Genomic DNA, 21,091 nt, shown 5'->3' on the forward strand with positions numbered 1-21,091 from the left:
ATGATCCTACACTTCCAATTTCGTGCAGTTTTGACTATGTTAGGTCACAGATACCTTCAATTACAACAACTCATTTTTACTTTTTTGTGTTTAACTAGGTGGCGCTATACATGAAATGAGTGGTTATGGAATGGGTTGACATGGCCCCTTGAGATCAACATACAAAAAAAAATCCCTACGGTTTTCGATATATTCACAGAAAACTGTGTCTGCCCTACCCTCCTTTCGGGGGTCCAGTCCAGCGGGGGGGCTACAGATCAAAACGAAAAACGATGGTTCCATGCTATCCATGTGGGGTTACATGCCCACCAAGTTTCGCTGCGCGGCGGTCATAATAAATACATTTACCTAGAGGTTCCGGCACGTAGCAAAGGTTTCGATTATGATCCGTTTTGCTTGGTGGTGGGGTAGGGGTTGGGGGTTGGGGGTTGTGGGGGGGGGGCACGGTTAGACGACGGTGGGAGCTGAGCAGGGTGTGTGCGAGGCGGAGCCTCAACCCCCGCCCCCCTCTGCCACTCTTCTCTCTACTCCTCTCGGACTTTTCTCACTGTACCTGCAGGTGGGCGCCGGGAGCATGTGCACAGACTGATACATCTGTCCAGAGATTGCCAGCGAGCTGGAAAAGCACCTGATCCCAGAAACACTGTTATAGCCGGTAGCGCTTTGTAGCAATTTAAGTTTCAGTTTCAGTGACTTTAGATTGAGACGAGGACCTCTGCTTTTGCGAGAATGCATTCTGCTTCGATTTTAGCGGGAGTCTTTCTGTCGCTTCTCCATCAAGGTAAGTTATTGCTACTAACGTTATATAGGCTATGCTTGTTAATGTTGAAAGAAATTGCATTTAATAACTATTTCTGTTGTTGTAGCCTACCTTGACGGGATATTGATTTCATCGCAATGTTTGCCAATTTCATCCAGCTGCTTCTCAAATTTAGCAACAATTATATTCCTATTGAATTAGCATTTACGTTACATCCCCAAGTTAGTATTCACAAGTTACCCGTTATGAAAGGCTGTCTGAGAAAGTCAATTGTCAAATAGCTTGTTATCAGTCGGTTGAAGGAATTGCGTCTCTTGATCAATAAATGGAGGAATTAGAATTGAAGCCGCCGTCATCCGTTAGGCTACAGCCCTCCCGTGGTTACACCTCGTCCGTCCCGATATCCACGCCGATGTTCACAAGTAGGCTACTAGTTGCGCACTGCCGATATGTTGGCCACCCATGGCTCTGTGTTTGCTGTTGGGATTTGAATAGTGAACAGACAAAAACATGGCTCATTAGGGACGGATTTACCGGATCAATTGCATCCGGTAACAGGTCATTCATTAACACCGATGACACATCATCCCTGAAATTGAACAGGTGGGATGAAAAAAGTTGTAGGCGACGTCTTTTAAAAACAAGTGGAAGCTGTAGCAAGGACAAATGATCTCAAATAGCCAGGTGTTGTTCGCAGTTTCTTAACGTGGGCTATACAGTATAATCATGTTTTGGGGTCAGGTATCAACAACACCTGGGCAGCTTCTGCACTTTAGGTTTGAAAAGGTGAAAAAGACCTGGTCATAGCAGATCACGTGTCACTGGTATGTCCCTTTTCAAAGTAGGCTAGCTCACCCGTCTTTGGGTCTCTGGTATCCACCTGGAAAGCAGGTGTGGCAGCTATTCTGACCAGTAATTATGGCTGATTGGTTTGAATTTGCGGCCGTTGCAACCAGGGGCCTTTAGTTGCACTCACAAACACCTGACCTGAGAAAACAACATCCGGGTGCAAAGTCCTCTCTTGGCTTCCCCTGTCCTGTCTCTTCTATTTGGCTGCTATCTCAGCATGTCCCATTAAACTGCCTGATCCCAGGCAGGCAAGGCCACTCCCTTTCTCCAACCCCTCGCCAGGATCAGTGCTTCCCTTACGCTGAAGTCCCTGGTAATGACTGGACTATAGAGGCCACATGTGCAGTATGCAAGCTAGCTTTGCTTTGCAGCATCCAGAGAAAGGCAAACAAAAACATGCTGTGTGTGCTTGAGAGGGTATGTTAGGGGTGTGTTTGTTTGTGGTTGTGTGTCGTTAGACTTTAGGCAGCTGTGACAAACAAGGAAGCGCAGATGGAGAAGAACAGGACCGAGGCGGGGGGTTCAGCAATGTGCCTTGGGTGAAGCATCTGGTTTTTGGTGTGTGTGTGTGTGTGTGTGTGTGTGTGTGTGTGTGTGTGTGTGTGTGCACGTGCCCCTCCCCCACAACCCCTATCACACCTGGTCTTACGGGCTGAGGTGGAGAAACAGGGCCTCTTCATTTGCTAATGGATTAGATACCACCACCACACACACATATTGTATACACACACAGACACACACATACACAAACGTGAGACTTGCACACACACACACACACATTCATGCATGCATGGCTACACCCCCACACACACATACAGTTGTGCGGCGCACGCATGCGTACCCCCCCCCCTCCACACACACACACACACACTCCCACCCCCGAGTGGAGCCGAGGGTTCTTTGTTCCTGGTGGGCTGTTCCTGCTGTCTGGTTAATGTCTCATCGTGTTTGAAGATCTGCTCTGATCTGTTAATGGTGGACTCTCCCTGAGTGTGGGTGTATGGATTTATAAGTAAGATTTTGGTTGATGTTTACCGGAAAGGCTGTTTCTGTCTGAGACTCACTCAGCTATGAGAAGTGTGTACAGCACTGTGTGTGTGTGGTTGTACGTGTGTCGAGGTGCATTCAACCTTGTGTGTGCGTGTATGTGTGTGTGGAAATGTGGTTAGTGGAGTTGAGCATTGGAGGCTGCCCGGTGTGATAGCTGTGTGTGTGTGTGTTTAAATAGGAGGTAGTGGAGCTGATCAGTGTGTGGATGTATGTGTGGTGTGATACTGTGTGTAATCTCCCATAAAGCCCCCGTATCTTTTTTCTGTCTGAGGTGTTACTGTAGTCTGTGTTTACTCAGCTGTCTCACTGTACTGCTGGACCACCACAACACAGGTAGTGGAACACACACACTCCACACACACATGTGATGAACACACACTCACACACAAACAACACAAACACACAAACAACTCAAACACACAAACATAACACACTCCCCTCGCATGAGAGCCCAAACAAACACTGCCTGCCACACACACATCACACATACACACCAGCTTAGTCATATCTGAACAGGTTATTCGAAGTGCATGAAGTAGAATATTGTATTGGAGGAGTCTTGTGATGCTTCAGGTGTCTTTGATGCCTGGCGCCTTGTCCTTCACTGAGGGATCTAGCATGACTGGGAGTTTCCTGTGAAATCATTCTTCAGCAGATCACCAAGTGTTCAAGGTCGGCTACTGCTGCCAGTTTTGGCTACAGTCAGAGTGGTCCGCTGGTCTTCTGTTCACTGGTGGTGTTGGCATTGTTCACTTTATCGTGCTGTTTCTCCTGGTGTGGGTGTGTGAGGGAGATGTAGGTGTTGGGTCCTGCGCAGGCCTGCTGTGTGGTCCAGCGCAGGCTTTTGTGTGTGTGTGTGTGTGTGTGTGTGTGTGTGTGTGTGTGTGTGTGTGTGAGAGAGATTGAAGTTACTATTGATGGCTGATGATGAGTTTGAATCACCCAGATTGAAGCCCCCACAGTGAATGTGGGATTTTAGTGAGCTGAAAAGAGTGATTTTGGAGAGGGACCACTGAGTGAGCGTGACTTTGGTGTGTGTGGAGAGAGGGACTCTGCCGAGCAAGTCCTAGAGAGGGAACAATCAGCATCTGTATGCGGGACCGGTTGGCTGGTTGGGGAGGTGTGTGATCGACGGTCTCTCTGTGTGTGCAGCAGCTGTGGAGCTCGTTTCCGTTATCTCAAAGAGCGCTTGTAGCCCTGAATGGCCACACGGAAGAACCCGCATGGAAATGCGATCAGTCCGGGTCTCTCGGTCCGTTTCTCAAGCTCCCTTTGTTGGGCCGCGACAGCTTTATTGGCACCGCGTCACTGAAATACCGCCCAGGGAGTTTCACTATTACACAGTGAGTGCCTTGTCCGTCGCCGACCGGGGGTCCCCTCAGCCGAGATATGTCCAGATTCCTACGCTACTGTCCTCCTGCTGCCCGGGACCCACTGTGTCCCCCGTACACCACTCTCTCACACACGCGTGCACACACAAACACATACAGCACAACATGTCTAGTGTCTACCCCAGAACACCCCACACACACACACCACTCACACACACCCACACCCTCATACACACAACACGTAAACACATCGGTACGCTGGGTGCAGTGTCCACTACGTCCAGCTCCACAGCTGCTCAGAGGGCTATGTGACTGGGACACACACACACACACTCACACTCACACACACACACACCCTTACCCACGTGCTTGTGTGACAGTCACTCAGACTAACTGAAGGTGACGGACGGTCTGATCTCTGCCGACAGCTTCTTGTTCTGAGCCGTATCCATAGCATTGTCTGAAGTGGACTTTAGGGTCGAAAGCGGACCTGTGGGTGTCTCTCCAGAGCGGCTTACACACTCAGGGTCAGCTCTGCTGAATGGAGGAGTTGAACAGAGTTCCTGTCCCCTAGCAACATGCCTGTGTGTCTCTCACAGCAGCGCGCCTATTCAAAAAAAACACTTTACTCGCACGCACAATGCCACCATTGTTCCCCAGTTTTTAAGAGAACAAGATGCATTGCTTTACAACTGAAGAGGAATGGCTCTCGTGTGTGTGTGTGTGTGTGTGTGTGTGCGTGTGTGCGTGTGTGCAGTAGCTCAGCTAAAATGCTCTAATTGAGATTCATGAGGTCTGCTGTGACTGTAACTTTTACTGCCGCGGTATCAGTCAGTCCTTATTCATGGAGCAAAACCATTCGGGTGTTTCCCCCCTTTTGTCATTCAACCTCCCCCGTACCCCCAAACACCCCCACCGCACCGCACCCCTGGCTGGGGGTATTGTAAGGGGGGCTCCTGGCTGGGAGTATTGTGAGGAGGTTTCTGAGCTACAGAACCGCAGGCTGATTAGGAGCTTTTGTGATTGAGATACAGCAGCAGGACTTTCACATGCGCATCTCTTAGCCTGAGGCCCTGCCCAGTGCCCAATGCCCCCAACTCCTACCCAATGCCCCTAAACTGCCGTTCTGCCCCCAGCCCTGCCCCAACTCCTGTACCCCTGCCCCCAACACTTTTACTCTTGCCTCAAAGCCCTTATTTCTGCCCTGTCTACCAACACTTCACCCTAGTGTCCAAAAATCTGCCTCCGTACCCCTTTTCCTGCCCCCTCGTCCTCTCTGCTGGCTATCCCATTATACATTCTGACTGACATGTCCAGTCCACTGTAAGGCCGGTTAAAGGACCAATCCAATCCCATACCCCACTATAAGACCTTGTGTGTGTGTGTGTGTGTGTTCAGAGAGGCCACAGTAGTGAGTAGAAAAGATACTTTCACAAGCTCTGCACTTATACTCCCATAATCCATCACTGGGTGCTGCACAGACACAGGAAATGAGTCCCACTATCACAATAACCACCCCCATACACACACACATATATGCATGCACATCCATACCTACTCAGTACTGCATCCATGATAGTATGTTGAAATTGCTGGTGTTTACTGTCTGTCCAATAACCTTTGGCTTCATTTTAGTTGTGCATGGGAGGTTTGTCTGACCCACTTTCTCTTTATTTGCCAGGCAGTGTGTGTCTGCGTGTGTGTGCATTCGCCCTTTATTGCTTTTCTCTCCGCTCAATCGCTCGCTCTCTTGGCCGCTCAGGCCCTGTGTCCAATATGACGGCTTCTTTTTGCGACAAACCTGCAGCTTTACTTCAACACTTCTGCCTTCGACAAACCTGCAGTTTTAATCAAACTCCTTAGTATGCAACAGGCCTACAGTTTTTATAAAACTCTTCTGTTTGTGACAAGCCTGCAGTTTTATTCCCCCTCTTCTCTCTCTGTTGGTCACTCCAGTGAGGTGGAGGCTGCTGTATGCTGGGTGGAGTGGGGTGCACCGCAGGGAATCGGTGTCCCTGTGGGTTCTGATGGTTGTGTGTGTGTGTGTGTGTGTGTGTGTGTGTGTGCGGTCCATAATGGTGCTTTCTACTTCTAAATTTCACACCATGCATCCAGAGTGGCTCCCCGTTTCATTAACTCACTGCCTGACTCCATTACATCGAAAAGACACACAGACGCACAAGCAGACAGATGTAGACACACACACACACACACACACACACACACACACATATAGCGTAGCTGTGTGAGCGGGCCGGGCGAGGTAACTGATAGATTTGCATTTTGATTAGTGGCAGTTGGGCTGGCTGGAGCGAGCGGGAATTTAGAGCATTTTGATGATGCGTAATGAAAGTGCCAAAAGTCATTAGCCGAGCCCAGTGTGCTAGCAAACGGATGTTCCACAATGCACCGTGTCTCCATCCTAGAGCCCACACGATTGTAGCGGAACGCCTCCGTTTAATCAGGGACTAGCGGCTGACCATTTAACACACTGCGGCTGCTTTCTGGTCTCTGCCGCCTGCTTCACTCCTCGCTCTCAGTGAGAAGCAGACCACACACACACACACACACACACACACACACACACACACACACACACACACACACACACACACACACACACACACACACACACAGACTCATTATGGAGAAGCAGCTCATAATCATGCGGCCCAGACCCATTTTTCACTCGCCTTCTGGAATATAGCAAAATGCAACCGGAAGAAGACCACTTTAGTCAGTGAGCATGAGTTTTTGCCAGTGGTGTGTGTGTGTGTGTGTGTGTGTGTGTGTGTGCGTGCGTGCGTGCGTGTGTGTTGACTGGCACTGGGAGATACCAAGGGAATGTGGTTGGGGTCGGGGGTCACCTGTGTTCACTGTGTGCACTCAGCTGAGACTCTGACACTTCAGAGGACAGTCCCCTCATGTGGTACACACACACACACACAACGTATCTCAGGTAATTCAAAAACTAAAGTGATCCCAGGCTCAGGGTGTGTGTGTGAGCAGAGCCCCTGGTGTTGTCTGTCTGCCTGGCATGTGGCTCCAGCTGTGTGTGTGTATGCGCAGCGTTCTCTTTATCAACCACTGCTCGGGCCACTGACGGCTGCTCACTCATCAGTGACCCCTGACCCCAGAGGTCATCCTCTGGCAGCCCAATCCCTCACCTCTGAGTGTGTGTGTGTGTGGGGGGGGCTGCTCTGTGTTATCCCGGAACCCAGATTACTGAAGAACCCCCATCCCCCCCCCCCCCCCCCCCCCCCCAACACACACACTTTCCCCCCCACCCCAATTCAGCATGCCACAACAGGCCTGGTGCAGCAACTGCCCTGCAAGACACACACACACACACACACACACACACACACACACACACACACACACACACACACACACACACACACACACACACACATCCCCCTTATCTCTCAGCATGGCTCTCTATTTGAGTCTCGCTGTTCTCTCTCTCTTTTGCTCTCTCTCTCTCTTGCTCTCTCTTTCTCTCCCCCTCTCTTTCTCTCTCATTCTCTGTCTTTTACCTGAGGATCGGCTGATCGAGTGATGTTAATGCAAAGTGTGTGCGCAATCTACAATCTGTGCCCTGTGAAACTGTCCCACTTTCGGTATGATGTCATGTACCTGTGGTTTGTTATTAACCTGCGTGTGTGTGTGTGTGTGTGTGTGTGTGTGTGTGTGTGTATATAGAGAGTTTTCCCAACTCCTCTAATCCACACTGTGTGTATTCTCATGATTTCAAGTGTGTGCTCCGTACACAGCAGATTATCAGTCTCACCTGAGCAATATCCAGTGTAACCTGAGAAACATCCAGTCTTACATGAGTGAATATTCTGTGATACCTGAGAGAATATCCAGGTTCTCTCACATGAAAGACCATTCTGACTGCATCCAGCTGAGAGGCAGTTCTGATGCAGAGCTGTAGACGTTGCTTTTATCCTGTAGAAAAACATATTGATCAACCTCTAAAAAAGCAACATGCTGGATATCCAGACAAGTCTCTTAAAGGCAATATACAGTGGAACTCTCTCTGTGCATGAATAAAAAAAAAAAGGGACGTCATTATTCCGGCAGGAAACGGTATCGATCGAGTCACTGCGGTATAATGACATGCACTGGAGGTGTGTGTGTGTGTGGGTGTGTGTGTGTGTGTGTGTGTGTGTGTGTGTATCCGGGCCCTCTGTGTTTGCTTAGCTGTTTGTTTGCTTTGATAACACAGACCCCTGCCCCAGGGGCAGTTATCTGCCCCTTCATCTTCTCCACCCTCAGATACTCCTACTCCGGGCAGCTGCAGGGGAGTAGTTTTGGGGGAGGGGTGGATGGCGCTGCGAGCGCCTCTGGTGTGTGTGTGGCTGGGGGGCCTCCATGTTTTGGCTTTCAGGCGGAAGTTTATACCTGTAGGTGGAGCCTCACCAGGTGTGTGTGTGTGTGTGTGTGTGTGTGTGAAGAGCTCTGCCTGTGAAGGGAGATGAAAGGTTAGGTGTGTGTGTGTGAGGGACTCTGTGTGTGAGAGGTTGATGGGTGTGTGTGGGATGGGGTGGGATGGGGGGATCTGAGATGAGAGGTAAGGTGTGTTGGTGTGAGAGAGAGAGAGAGAGAGAGAGAGAGAGAGAGAAAGAGAGTTCAAGGAGTTCTGTGTGCGAGAAGATAGGAGGTGAGGTGTGTGTGTGTGTGTTCGAGGAGCTCTGTGTGTGAGAAGAGAGGACAGAAGAGGTCGTGTGTGTCTCTCTGTGTGTGTGTGTGTGAGCGAGAGAGAGAGATAGAGCTCTGTGTGTGAGAGGAGAGGACAGAAGAGGTGGTGTGTGTCTCTCTGTGTGTGTGTGTGTGTGTGTGTGTGTGTGTGTGTGTGTGAGAGAGAGAGAGATAGAGCTCTGTGTGTGAGAGGAGAGTAATTGAGGGGTGAGGAGCTGAAGTGGTGTCCAACTTGCGCCTGCTGAATAGCTGTGCTGAGCTGGCCAGTGTGTGTGTGTGTGTGTGTGTGTGTGTGTATGTGCTGAAGAGCTGAGCTGGCCGGCAGCTTTGATGTCAAGAATGCTGTCTTCAAAAGAGTGCCGCAGCGATAGAGGTGTCCTCTGTTTTTTACTGATGATTTTTGGGGACACACACACACACACACACACCCGGGTCCTCAGCATTCCCGACATGGTTTCATGTCTCTGCTGGTCAGTAGAGCACTCTGCCCTGTAATGTATTTGAACTCTCTGTGTCTTTGGTAGAGATCAGAGAATGCTGTAATGTATTTAACTCAGTGAGGTCAGTGATATACAGCGTTTGAACTCACAGTAACTGTGCTAGAGGGGAGAACCCCACAGTGAGCAAGCGAGCTGCACATCCTATTCCGTGGGGATGAGCTCATCTCCTGGCGGGGCAGGTGCTCTCGTGATTCATCACCTTCTTTATTGGCGAGATGAGCGAGCGAGCGCAGGTCCTGATGGTGGCGTTAAGGAGGTGATGTATGCCCGGGAGTGAGATCAGCCTAAGAAAAAGGTCACCAGTAGCCAATGAGAAGGTTGACCGCCAACGAGACGACCCTGTGCTGCTTTAACTGAATCACTCAGACCGATTGGGCGCGGCTCACGGGTCACATCCTGTGGTTTAATAGAATCATCAGACAGACTGGCCATCGGTCACATCCTATCCTGTGGGTGGTTTAATAGAAAGTGTTCAAACTGGTGGTCAGGGCTTTGATAGAAGTGGTCAGATTTGACTGCTGTTAATGTTATCTGTGCAGCAGAGTTTTCGTTCCTGGATCTGGTTTATATGGATCCTGTGTAGGTTATGCAGGAGTGTTCATATGGATTCTGTATAGTTTAAGATGGGGGATGGAGTGTTCATATGGATTCTGTATAGTTTAAGATGGGGGATGGAGTGTTCATATGGATTCTATATAGTTTAAGATGGGGGATGGAGTGTTCATATGGATTCTGTATAGTTTAAGATGGGGGATGGAGTGTTCATGTGGATTCTGTATAGTTTAAGTGTAAGTAGATGAGATGAGCGGCCAATGAGCTCCGGGCGGTGGCTGGTGGCTGCGTGATGCTGTTGGTGGTCCAGTAGAGTGGACTAATGCTGGCGGTAATGGCCTCATGATAAAACAGCAGTTCCATAATGGAGCTACTGGGAGAGGGGGTCATTGTATGTGTGCGTGTGTGTGTGTGTATGTGCACGCGTGTGTGTGTGTGTGTGTGTGGGGGGGGGGTCCATCATCATGTCTGTGGCTTGAAGACGTGCTCTTGGTCCCCCGGGCCCCCCTCCCCTCTCCCCTTATGGAGGATCCATAATTCAGGGCTTAATGGCTGTCATGTCTGAGTGCTCTTACCTCACGGCTTCAACGCACCGCTTTTGTTTGAAGAGTGGCTCCAGCAACGCTTAACGCAAGAGCCCCCGGCTAATTTATGGCAGTCTTCAGGACCCCCTAATGTGGGGGGGGGGGAGAGTATGTGTGTGCGTGTGTGCGTGTGTGTGTTATGCTTAAATGGTAGGAGGGTTTGTGTGTCAGGGTTAAATGGTAGGAAATGTGTGTGTTTTTGGTTGGGTGTGTTTGAGCTCATCAGGACCCTTCACTGTGTCCAGCTGGCTCTGCGTGTGTGTCTGAGGTAGCAGTCTGAACACCCAGAGCTGAAGCCTCAGCAGAGCCGACCACACAGTGCATAAGCAGAGCTCTATGGCCTAGAGAAAGAGCTAAATTGATTAAAAAAAAGAGCTAGAAGATTGCACTCTCGACTCGGTGGCAGAAGCAGATGAAGGTCACATACACCCATCCCCCCCATCCCCCCTCCCCCACCAAACACAGGCCGCTCGCAGGGCGAGTCTGGGCAGGTTCAGTTATCCACAGGAAGTGTTCGGTCGTCAGGGTGACGGCTCATTGCCTTCGACACCCCTCAGTGTCAACGAGCTCTTTGGGGGCCCCAGTGTGTCTTCAGGGAGGCAGGAGCTGAAGCTGAGACACTTTTGTGTGTGTGTGTGTAGACAGGACTGTTGCTAAAACACAAGGCCATAAGTGTGTGTGTGTGTGTGTGTGTGTGTCTGTGTGTAGGCAGGACTGTGGCTGAAACAGTAGGCCTGTGTGTGTGTGTGTGTGTGTGTGTGTGTGTGTGTGCGTGTGTGCGTGTATACAGGACTGTGGCTGAAACACTAGGCGATAAGTGTGTGTGTGTGTGTGTGTGTGTCTATAGGGAGCTTGTCAGTTAGTCTGCCATGCATCTCCGTGGAGATGTTATCACCGTCTGAGCAAATAAGTGGTGAGTTTCAGGTGTATGTTTATGTGGTTGAACCAGTCACACAAGCCAGAGTGGCTCAGTCACACACACTCCTTTGTGTGTGTGTGTGTGTGTGGGGGGGGGGGGGGGGGTAGAGTCAGGAAAGGGTCACTGTTCCCCCCGCAGGTCTTTGTTAGTGACACACCGGCAGGTTTTTACCAAGACGGCGGAAGAACCTGTGGATCAGGCTAGACTGACCGCTGTAGGAGAGAGCTCCTCAGCACAATAACAGCCAAACAAAACAACAAGCATTATACAGAATGGACGGAGGAGTGGGATTGGGTGGGTATGGAGAGCAAGCAGCATTAACACAGAGGGAGAAGACGAGGTCCATTTATCCATGATGTGAACCCACGTCTTGTGTGTGTGTGTGTGTGTGTGTGGACAGGAGAAGATGGACAGAAGTGATCTCAGGGGAACTTGGTGTCAGACAGCATCTTCCTCTCCCCAAACACACACTCACATACACATACGCATACACACACACGCACCTACCCCCATCCCCCCCATACACCACTGTCTGACGATCGTAACCGGAGAGCTACAGTCTTTGTTCCGCGTGCATGAAACACAGCCCAGAGAGTGTGTGTGTGTGTGTGTGTGTGTGTGTGTGTGTGTGTGTGTGTCTGTCTGTGTCTTTGTGTGTGCACAGGTCATAGAACACACAACGGACGACAATTTCTTTGTGAGTTTGTTGTGACTGCTTGGCAGCTCTGTTGGATTGTATTGAACTGCTGAGCTGTGAATGGGGAAGGTCTGAGTCTGACTGCACAGACGCTGCCTGTGAAACCCACACACACACACACACACACACACACACACACACACACACACACACACACACACACACACCGGCAGAATCCTGCTCAGTGTTCACGCAGCAGTGGGCGTCTGCTGCCCGTTTGATCAATAATGGTATATTCACAGCACACACTGAGCACATCACACCAAGAGAGCTCCCTCCAATCACCCCAGCTACCACTCATTCTCTCTCTCTCTCTCTCTTCCTCTCTCCATCTCTCCCTCCACCTCTCTCTGGGAGTCTGGGAGCTCTTTCTCTCTCCATCTCTCCCTCCATCTCTCTCCTCTCTCTGGGAGCTCTTTCTCTCTCCATCTCTCCTTCTCTCTCTGAGTCTGGGAGCTCTCTCTTTCTATCCCTCTTTCCATCTCTGTCTGAGTATGGGAGCTTTCTCTCTCCTTCCATTTCTCTATCTCTCTTTCTATCTTTCTCTCCATCCCTCTCCCTCTCTATGAGAGCTCTCTCTCCATCTCTCTATTTTCTATCTCTCTCCATCCTTCTCCATCTCTTTTTCTCCATTTTTCTTAACTCATTGAGTGCCAAAAACGTAATATCACTCTAACACACATTATATGTGATTTTGGGAACTCTGTGATGAATACAAATGAAATATATGATGATGTATGACGAAAACTCATGAAAACGCACAATCTGGACATTTTATCTCAACATTGTATCTTAACTCGGTTGCCGCTTTGGGTCGAATCAGTGACACATGCACGTCAGGTCAAAACCAGGCCATTTTCGTGGGTCTATCACTAGGTGGCAGTCTCGCCAGGTCTCGCTGATCACTTCCCGGAAAGTTTACACAAGTAAGTAACAGGCAACACTTCATATTTTAATAAAGACGTTATATCTCCATTTCTAGAAAAAAACAACGATTTTGATGAAAACTAGCCACTGTTTAGCTTGGGATTTCTCAGGAACAGAGACGTGTAGAAATACACGGTTTGCACCCACCGAGAGCTTAAAGTCTCACCTTTTAATCGAGCCTTTGTATGTGTTCATAGCTATAACACAGAATATGCTGTGGCTGTACAAAAATCATCAACAATGGTCTAGATTGCTGGCACTCTAGGACAAAGCTCCCAAAAACAGCTTGGCATTTAATGAGTTAAAGACTCAGTTCTTTCCATCTCTCTCTTCATCCCTTTTAGGAGCTCTTTCCATCTCCATCTCTTTCTCTCTCTCTCTCTCTCTCTCTTTCTCTTTCCCCCCCCAGTCTTGTGTTGTGTTGAGTGGAGCTCTGTGGAGGTGTGTTGCTGTTTGCTCTCTAAGCTGCTCCTCTTGTGCCCAATCACTATTCAGCCCACAGCCGCTGACTTGAGCTGGCAATAAGTTGGGGCTTACAGCTGAAGTGAGGCGGGGAGGTGCAGGGCACAGGGGTGCCTGGGTGGGGCTTGTGATTTCCCTGGTGATCTGATATCTCCGTTTTCTTGAGATAGGTGGGGGGGGGGACCTTCAGGTCAGGAGGAGGGGGGGGGGGGTTAGTACCTAATCAAAACCAGGGGACTTCACTCATTCTGTTCTCAGCCATCCGAGGATGTTGCCAGGGCAACACACTTAAAAACAGCCTTGGCCCCCTTATCTGTTTTTCTTTGTAGAAGCGATCTGGGAAAAAAAAGTAATCTGTCGGACAATAGAGTCTAACCAGGGGGGATTGGAACCACGTCGTTCTGTCCTCGATGGCCTCCTGCCGCTCGCGTCACTAGAACGGTGTGTCCTCCTGGAAGCCGTGAATCGATCAACGTCTCAGCCAGATATGAGCCAGATCCATTCTTAAGTCGTCCGAGGTCCACCAGGCAGTTCCTGAGTCGCGGGGTTACCAGACCGTGTTATTGTGTCTCCATTCACTCTGGGCAGAACCTATGTTCTATACACCACACGCCAGAGGCGGTGTAGAGTAGACTCCCTCTGTTTTCACTATTAAAAGCTCTCGGCTCTCAGACAGATGGATAGGCAGTCTGCTCTGAGTCTGAAAAAGAGGCTTCTTTCAGAAGGGGCATATGGACGAAGGCCAGGTCTGGAAAAGCTCTCCATAAAGCCCTGATGCCTGCGTGCAGTCCAGACTGGACTGCCCTAGCGGGCAGGAATGTAGTTGTGAGCGGACACGCATTAGGCAGCGAGCGGAACATCAGTCACAGGGATGTAGGATGGCTTATCTGCGGGGGAATTAGCTCTCCTGATGCACAGCCTGTTTATCATCAGGAATCACTGGAATGCTAACAGCAGCAGCAGAGAGGCTGCCAAGGTGTGTTTGTCATGTTAAAGATGTGTGTGAGCGTGTTGGTCCTGTGTGTGTGTATGTGGCCAGGAGCCTACCCAGCGGCAGGTGTGTGTGTGTGTGTGTGTGTGTGTGTGTGTGTGTGTGTGTGTGTGGAAAGCCTCTGATAAGGGGGCTCTTGAGAGAGCCCCTCTGCTCTGGGTTTTCCCCGTGATGTGCCCCTGACTCAGCCCTGCCGGTGACACTCTCAAGCCCGTGAAATACGGCCGGAGGTTGGAGCGCTCGCTCACGCATCCGCACGGCAGATAACGCTCAGAATGCACTGCCGATGTGCTGACACACTCCGCATGACATGATTCGCACACACACAATAACAGGAGGTGCACCGAAACGCTCACTCGCATTATTTACCGCAGATAACTCAGAATGCCGTCAGTCTGCAGAAACATGCACTCGCATACCTCACTTGTGTGCCTTATGTGGACGACATGCCGGCACATCACAGGAGAGCCATACGTCATGTGGACTGGCGTCCCATACTTCAAATAAACTGCATACTTCACTTACACGGACATAGCACTTACATGCTTCACATGGACAACAGATCCATAAACAAGCCGTTTACAGCACTTACATTCTTTACATGGACAGCAGATCCATACATTACATGGGCGGTGCTTCACTCAAACAGCAGGAACTGAGCCAAAGTGTGTGATTGGCTAATATGTTCAGTAGGTAAAGTGTGTGTGTGACTGCTGTTGATGATTTCACCACCATCTTTCATCCTCATGACATGTCATGAACAGTCAGCCATTAGCATTAGGTGTATGAGGTATTCTACTGTTTTGTTGTTTACTGTAGTTGTTGTTGTTTACACATGCTCTGTGTTTTCCTCCAGTGTGCCCACAGGAGATCATCACCAGCCAGTATGGAGAGACCATTCGCATCCCGTGCGGTCCTCAAGACTCGCGCTCTGAGGAACCGTTTCTTATCAAGTGGAAATACGTAAGCAATGCTGCACTTCACCTCATAACACTGATAAATACCTATCAACCTACTTACCTACAACCCCCTTTCCAAACAGGTTGAGAAACGCAATGTAAACAAACTAATGAAGTGAAATTGAAAGAATGTGATAATCAGCAAATCTTGTGAAAACCTATTTAGTTGCAAAAAGTTGTACTGCTCTCGGTGCTCATAAGTGTGTGTGTGTGTGTGTATGTGTGTCTATCAGGAGGATAAGGTGGACGGCACATCAGGTGATCTTCTGGTGAAGCGGAAGACAAATGCCACCATCACTGCCTCTGATGAGTTTAAGGGCCGAGTATCCATCGGCAAGGACGACAGCCTCCTCATCACTAACGCGGTCCTCTCCGACCAGAAGACCTACACCTGTATGATGGTGATGATCTCGGACATCTCCGAGCACAGCATGCAAGTGCTCATCCGCAGTGAGTAGAGCTAACATTTAGCACTCCATACTGGTGCCTATTTAGTAATGCCAGAAGATCCCATTGAGCCGAGGTATTCAGTCTACTCAAGTGTGCACCATATATGTGCTGCCTGCGGTTATTAAATATGAAGGCACGTAAAAATTTCTCTTCTCCATCCCAGAATCCCCCGAGAGGGTGGAGCTCACGAACAACCCGGCTGCCGTGGAAACAGGCAAACGGACCACGGTAAGTAGGAGGGAAAGGTTGCACCGACGACCAGCACCGTCTAGGTGGAACATAGGTGGGATGGATTGGAATGTAGATTGGGTGGAAGACAGACAGCGTTAGCCAATAGGGAAATTACTGATGCTATGAGTGTGTGTGTGTGTGTTTGTGTGTACCAGAATGTTATTGCCTGCGTTCTTCTGATAGACTTTCTCTCAGGATGACTTCTGTGGCCCAGTGACCCCTGTCTTACTGGTGAAGCATGGAGTGTCGATTAGATGTGTGTGTGACTGTCGTGTCTGTTGTGTCGTGTGTATCGACTTCCTGGTGCGAGTCGACGCGGGGGCCGGTCGATGCAGGAAGTTGAGTCGTGCGTGGGCTCCAGACTCAGCTGCGTCTCCTGGGGTGACACTCCGCTCGGGCGCCTGGTGGGAGGACGGGTAGCTTGCTGTCGTCACTGCGATGAGCGCAGGCGCCTTGGGGGTGAGGTGCATCAGTGATGCGGGCGGGCGTCTAGGGGTCAGAGGTCACAGTGGGCGGACGGCTAGCCGAGAGAGACTCATTAGAAGGACAGAGGCTCTCAGGTGGGAGGTCAGCGGGGCTTCCTGTTGCAGACGAGCATCCAGGCGCCTCTGGTGATTCGACAGCCCAGCTTCTCGCCTCTGCCACCCTCTCTCTCTCTCTCTCTCTCTCTCTCTCTCTCTCTCTCTCTCTCTCTCTCTCTCTCTCTCTCTCAGCCTCACTCTCTCTCTCTCTGACTGTCAGCGCCACTTCAAATGCAGCCCCTCTCTTTATCTGTCTCTCCAATTCTCCGTTTCTATTAAAGCGGATGTGTGAGTGTGTGTGCTTTTCTTGGTACATGTGTGTGGGGGAGTGTCTCACACAAGCATGTGAATTAGGGACGTGTGTGTGTCTGTGTGTGTGCCAGCAGCAAGTTGATTAAATCATTAGACAGCTTTGAATGAGAACCCAGAAGTCAGCTCAGAACTGGAGCGGTGGGAGAGACAGGCATGACCAATCAATTCTGCATCTTACTTATTTGTTTGTTTTTGTTTTTTTGGCTTGTGCCTAGATTGGAGAATGCAGTGCGGACGATGCCAACCCTGCAGCCAAGCTCACGTGGTACAGGAACGACAAGCCTCTAGAGCATGATGGCAAAGGTTTGTCTGAGAAACGACTGAAATGCGTTTTCATTCCATCACATTCCCTGTAGAACTCTCTTGTCATACGTGTGTGTGTGTGTGTGTGTGTGTGTGTGTGTGTGTTCTCAGGCATTGTGATCACGGTGTCAGAGACCGTAGATGCATCAACGGGGCTGACCAGCAGTGTGTCCGAGCTGCAGTACTCTGTGGAGAAGGAGGACATGGGGGCGCTGTTCTCCTGTGGGGTCCAGGACTCCGCCCTCAGATCCAAAGCTGTAAACTTCACCATCAACTGTGAGTCCCTCACGCAATCCATACTCATGTCACCCTCACACACACATTTACACAAATACAAACACACACTCACCACTTCCCCCTGACTGTCTGAGGGAGTCAGCAAATTACAGCGGCGCATGTGTGTGTGTCCTGATTCCTGACCTCTGTGTCTCCTCAGACCCCACGGAGAAGGTCAGCCTGGAGGTTGTGACACCTGGGCTCTTGCTGGAGGGTGCTGACGTCATGCTGAGGTGCCGTGCCGACGGGAACCCCCCTCCTTCCAGCTACGTCTTCTACCTGCAGGTGAGCAGTCCATTCCCACGGCCCTCGCTGTGTCTCCGTGACGACGCTGTGGTTTGTGGTTTGGGCCCCCGCGCCACTGCATATCCATGACTACAGCGTGGGCTCCACTCTGGGGGGACGAGGCCGCTGCTCTCTTTTAACACTTCCTGTCAGCTGTTGCCGAGTAACGCCTCACACCTGTGTTCTCTGTGCAGGGAAAGGAAGTGACTGTGGAGGACCAGAACTCCTACACGCTGACGGGCGTCACACGGGACCAATCAGGAGAGTACAAGTGCTCCCCCAGCGGTGACACCAGCCTGGTCGCCTCCCACAACATCACCATCCACTGTGAGTCACGCCCTCTCGTGCTGTTAAGCGCTCCGCAAATAGGCGCCCTCATGAGCGGAAATTTTAACTGACGAGATTTTATTGAGCGGCACCGCCAAAAATAGAACTGAATCATAATCAACACTGCGGCGGTGGCAAAGATGACGCTGGTGTGCGGGGTTATATTGAATGGAATGGAATGGAATTTAATGTTGAAAGCAGAGTGTGCTGCACTAATGCCACCGCCTTCATGTGGACCACTCTTGACATGGCCACTGAACATCTGCAGGAGCTTCAGAATGACTTAAATCTCTTTTTAACGGGGCGACGTGCGAGTGTAGATCACAATGATTTGTTGAGCGTCAGCCATGGATTTCAGTTCAATCTGTTAATTTTTCTATCATTGGCAAAAGGGGGGTGGGGTCTAAGTCAATAAAATGAATATTGACAAGTAGCTGTAACGTTATAGTGTGCTAACCTCTACAACCCAACAGTATTTTAACGTTAGCGTAGGGATACTGCTTCTTATATGCTCTCTAACTTAATTAGAAAGAGAGAAATGAAATTAAAGGATTTCATCCCATATAAGTAGCACAACATAGAAAATCATTGTGTGGTGGTCAATGTTGATATTGTGGTAGACCGCCACAAATAAGTCAATGTATGGGAAACTCTGCTGAAGTTATCCAGCTCATAGTAAGTAGTTCAGTAATAAATATGATGGGTTAATTGCATATTGCTGTACCGTGATTCTGCCATTGTTAATGCTTTAAACTGTCGCTAGATAATGTTTAAGCCATTTTGATAGTAAAAGTCCCATCTGGTGGTTGAGGTGTGGATGTAAGAGATGTGGCCAGTGTTTTGGGGATGTGTAGTGATGTGTGTGTGTGTGTGTGTGTGTCTCTCTCTCTCTTTCTCTCTCTCTCTCCCTCAGATCTGGACGTGGCTCTGAGCCCATCTGGGAAGCTTGTGAAGGCTGCGGGGGAGCCTCTGCCCATCACCCTGGAGAAAGACGCCTCTGGCAAGGTCACTGTGGCCTGGACAAAGGTGTGTGTGTGTTTGTGTATGAATAGCTGTGACCTTGATTTTTCACCCTCCCCATCTGTAGAAGTGTGTGTAACATGTCCTCCCTCTCTGGTTGTGTGTGTGTGTGAATAGGTATGAATGAGTGTGACCTTGATCCCCTCACCCTCCTCATCTGTAAGGAGTGTGTGTGTGTGTGTGTTTGTGTGTGTAACATGTCCTCCCTCTCTGATTTGTGAGTGTGTGTGTGTGTGTTTAACCTTTTTTCTGTGATTCCAGAACAACGCCAGTCTGACAGAGGAGCCCCAGTTTGAGCGGCTAAAGTACTCCGACTCAGGGCTGTACGAGTGCAAGGTGTCCATGGGAGACCTTGTGTCCACACACTCCTTTGAGCTGCTGGTGGAAGGTCAGTCACGCTTTATCTCTCCGCATAACTATCCCTCTCTGTGTGTGTGTGTGTGTGTGTGTGTGTGTGTGTGTGTGTGTGTGTGTGTGTGTGTGTGTGTCATCCCTGGTTGCCTCTTCATGTGGAAACGCGGATGTCACCTTTACCCCTGATGTGCAGATTATTGATTGATAATTGCTGCAACGCTTGCCATGATACTTATCCTATTTGTCAATCCAAATAAAGAATTAAAAGTGTGTGTGTGTGTGTGTAGGAGCGCCTGTTATCACCAGCCTGAAGGAGGAGCTGAGCGCTGATGGAGCCCACAAGGTGCTGAGCTGCGAGGCTGAGGGCTTCCCCAAACCCACTGTGGAGTGGAGCGGCATCAACGGCACCAATGTAAGACACACACACTTCGAATGGCACACATACACACACACACGCACACACAAATACATACATGCACACACACACACATACACACAGGAAAATGTGTGCACACACACACACACACATACTTTGCATACATTCAAATGCAGTAATCTACAGGCAAGTTTCAATAGCAAAAGACGGCCTACACTTGAGGCAATTTGCATGCAATTTGCCGACAATTTGTCAAGAAAAAACAGCACAAAGTGCTACAAAAAAGCATAATTTGATTAGTTTTATATTTTCATCACATATACCAGTTGACTACAGACTCACTACTACCATATACACACAAATCACACAAACATCTGATTAACAGACACCGACTACACACACACACACAGACACCTCCGGAAGGCTCGACGGTAACCCCAGGCGTCCCTGAAGTACCCCCCTCTGTGTACCCCCCTCCGACAATTCCCTGATGGCATGGCGCAGGCTTTGGCCTCTTACTCCCAGATCCTTGAGCAGCCTGGTGGTAGACGAAGCCACAAAGCCCCTGCATCCCACCTCCACAGGGCGCACCTCAGTCCTCCAACCACGTTGCTGTGCCTCTGCAGCAAGGTTGTATGCCTCCTCTACCGACTCCTCCCAAGGCACAGTCAGCTCAATGATAAAGACCTTAGCAGATGGTGACCAAAGCACTAAGTCAGGTCTAAGAGTGGTGGCAGCAATCTCAGGAGGAAAGGCAAGGCGTTGACCAACATCCGCCAACATTTTCCAGTCACAAGCTGTGTGTAACTGGCAGTGCTTTGCTGTTGTGAGTGCACTGTGATTTGCCTTTGCCCCCTCTCGCACAAATATGACTGCTGGCAGGGAGTTGAGTGTTGCAGGTGTTGCTGAGTTGGCTGCAGTTCGCCTCTGTTCCAAAGTGTCAGCAAGTTCTTTCAACACCTGGTTGTGACGCCAGGTATAGCGCCCCTGGGCAAGACTCACTTTACACCCTGTGAGAATATGCCTAAGGGATGCCAGCTTGGAGCAGAGTGCACAGCCTGGATTTTCTCCTCGCCACTGCTGGAAGTTCATGGGTGTGGGGATGACGTCATATGTTGCCCTGATGATGAAGCCAAGTCTCCTTGACTCCATACTCCACAGATCTTTCCAGCTCATTTTCCTTCCCTCCACGCTCTCCCACTTGGTCCACTTTCCCTGCTTCCCAAGTGCCACCACCTTGGCCCTCCTGATGCCTTCCTCCTGGTTTTTAACCTCATCCACAATCATCCTCCTCCTTTCAGCAGCTGAGGCTTTGCTCCAGGCTTTGTCTTCATACGGGCCCAGCTGA

General features: G+C 49.9%; 1 protein-coding gene across 1 annotated transcript in view; it reads left to right on the forward strand.

Moving 5' to 3' along the window:
* Positions 1-520: 520 nt before the first annotated feature.
* The window catches only part of LOC121688546 (CD166 antigen homolog), a 27,156-nt gene continuing 6,585 nt past the window's right edge, over positions 521-21,091 (forward strand). Inside the window, exons 1-11 of the mRNA XM_042068208.1 lie at positions 521-781; positions 15,186-15,292; positions 15,522-15,738; positions 15,902-15,966; positions 17,018-17,105; positions 17,217-17,381; positions 17,542-17,666; positions 17,861-17,993; positions 18,907-19,019; positions 19,275-19,401; positions 19,655-19,779. Of these exons, the coding sequence (XP_041924142.1) occupies positions 730-781; positions 15,186-15,292; positions 15,522-15,738; positions 15,902-15,966; positions 17,018-17,105; positions 17,217-17,381; positions 17,542-17,666; positions 17,861-17,993; positions 18,907-19,019; positions 19,275-19,401; positions 19,655-19,779 (1,317 nt within the window). The 5' untranslated portion in view covers positions 521-729. The remainder of the gene's footprint in view (positions 782-15,185; positions 15,293-15,521; positions 15,739-15,901; positions 15,967-17,017; positions 17,106-17,216; positions 17,382-17,541; positions 17,667-17,860; positions 17,994-18,906; positions 19,020-19,274; positions 19,402-19,654; positions 19,780-21,091) is intronic.

Source organism: Alosa sapidissima, chromosome 17 (assembly GCF_018492685.1).
Source record: "Alosa sapidissima isolate fAloSap1 chromosome 17, fAloSap1.pri, whole genome shotgun sequence".
NCBI lineage: Eukaryota > Metazoa > Chordata > Actinopteri > Clupeiformes > Clupeidae > Alosa > Alosa sapidissima.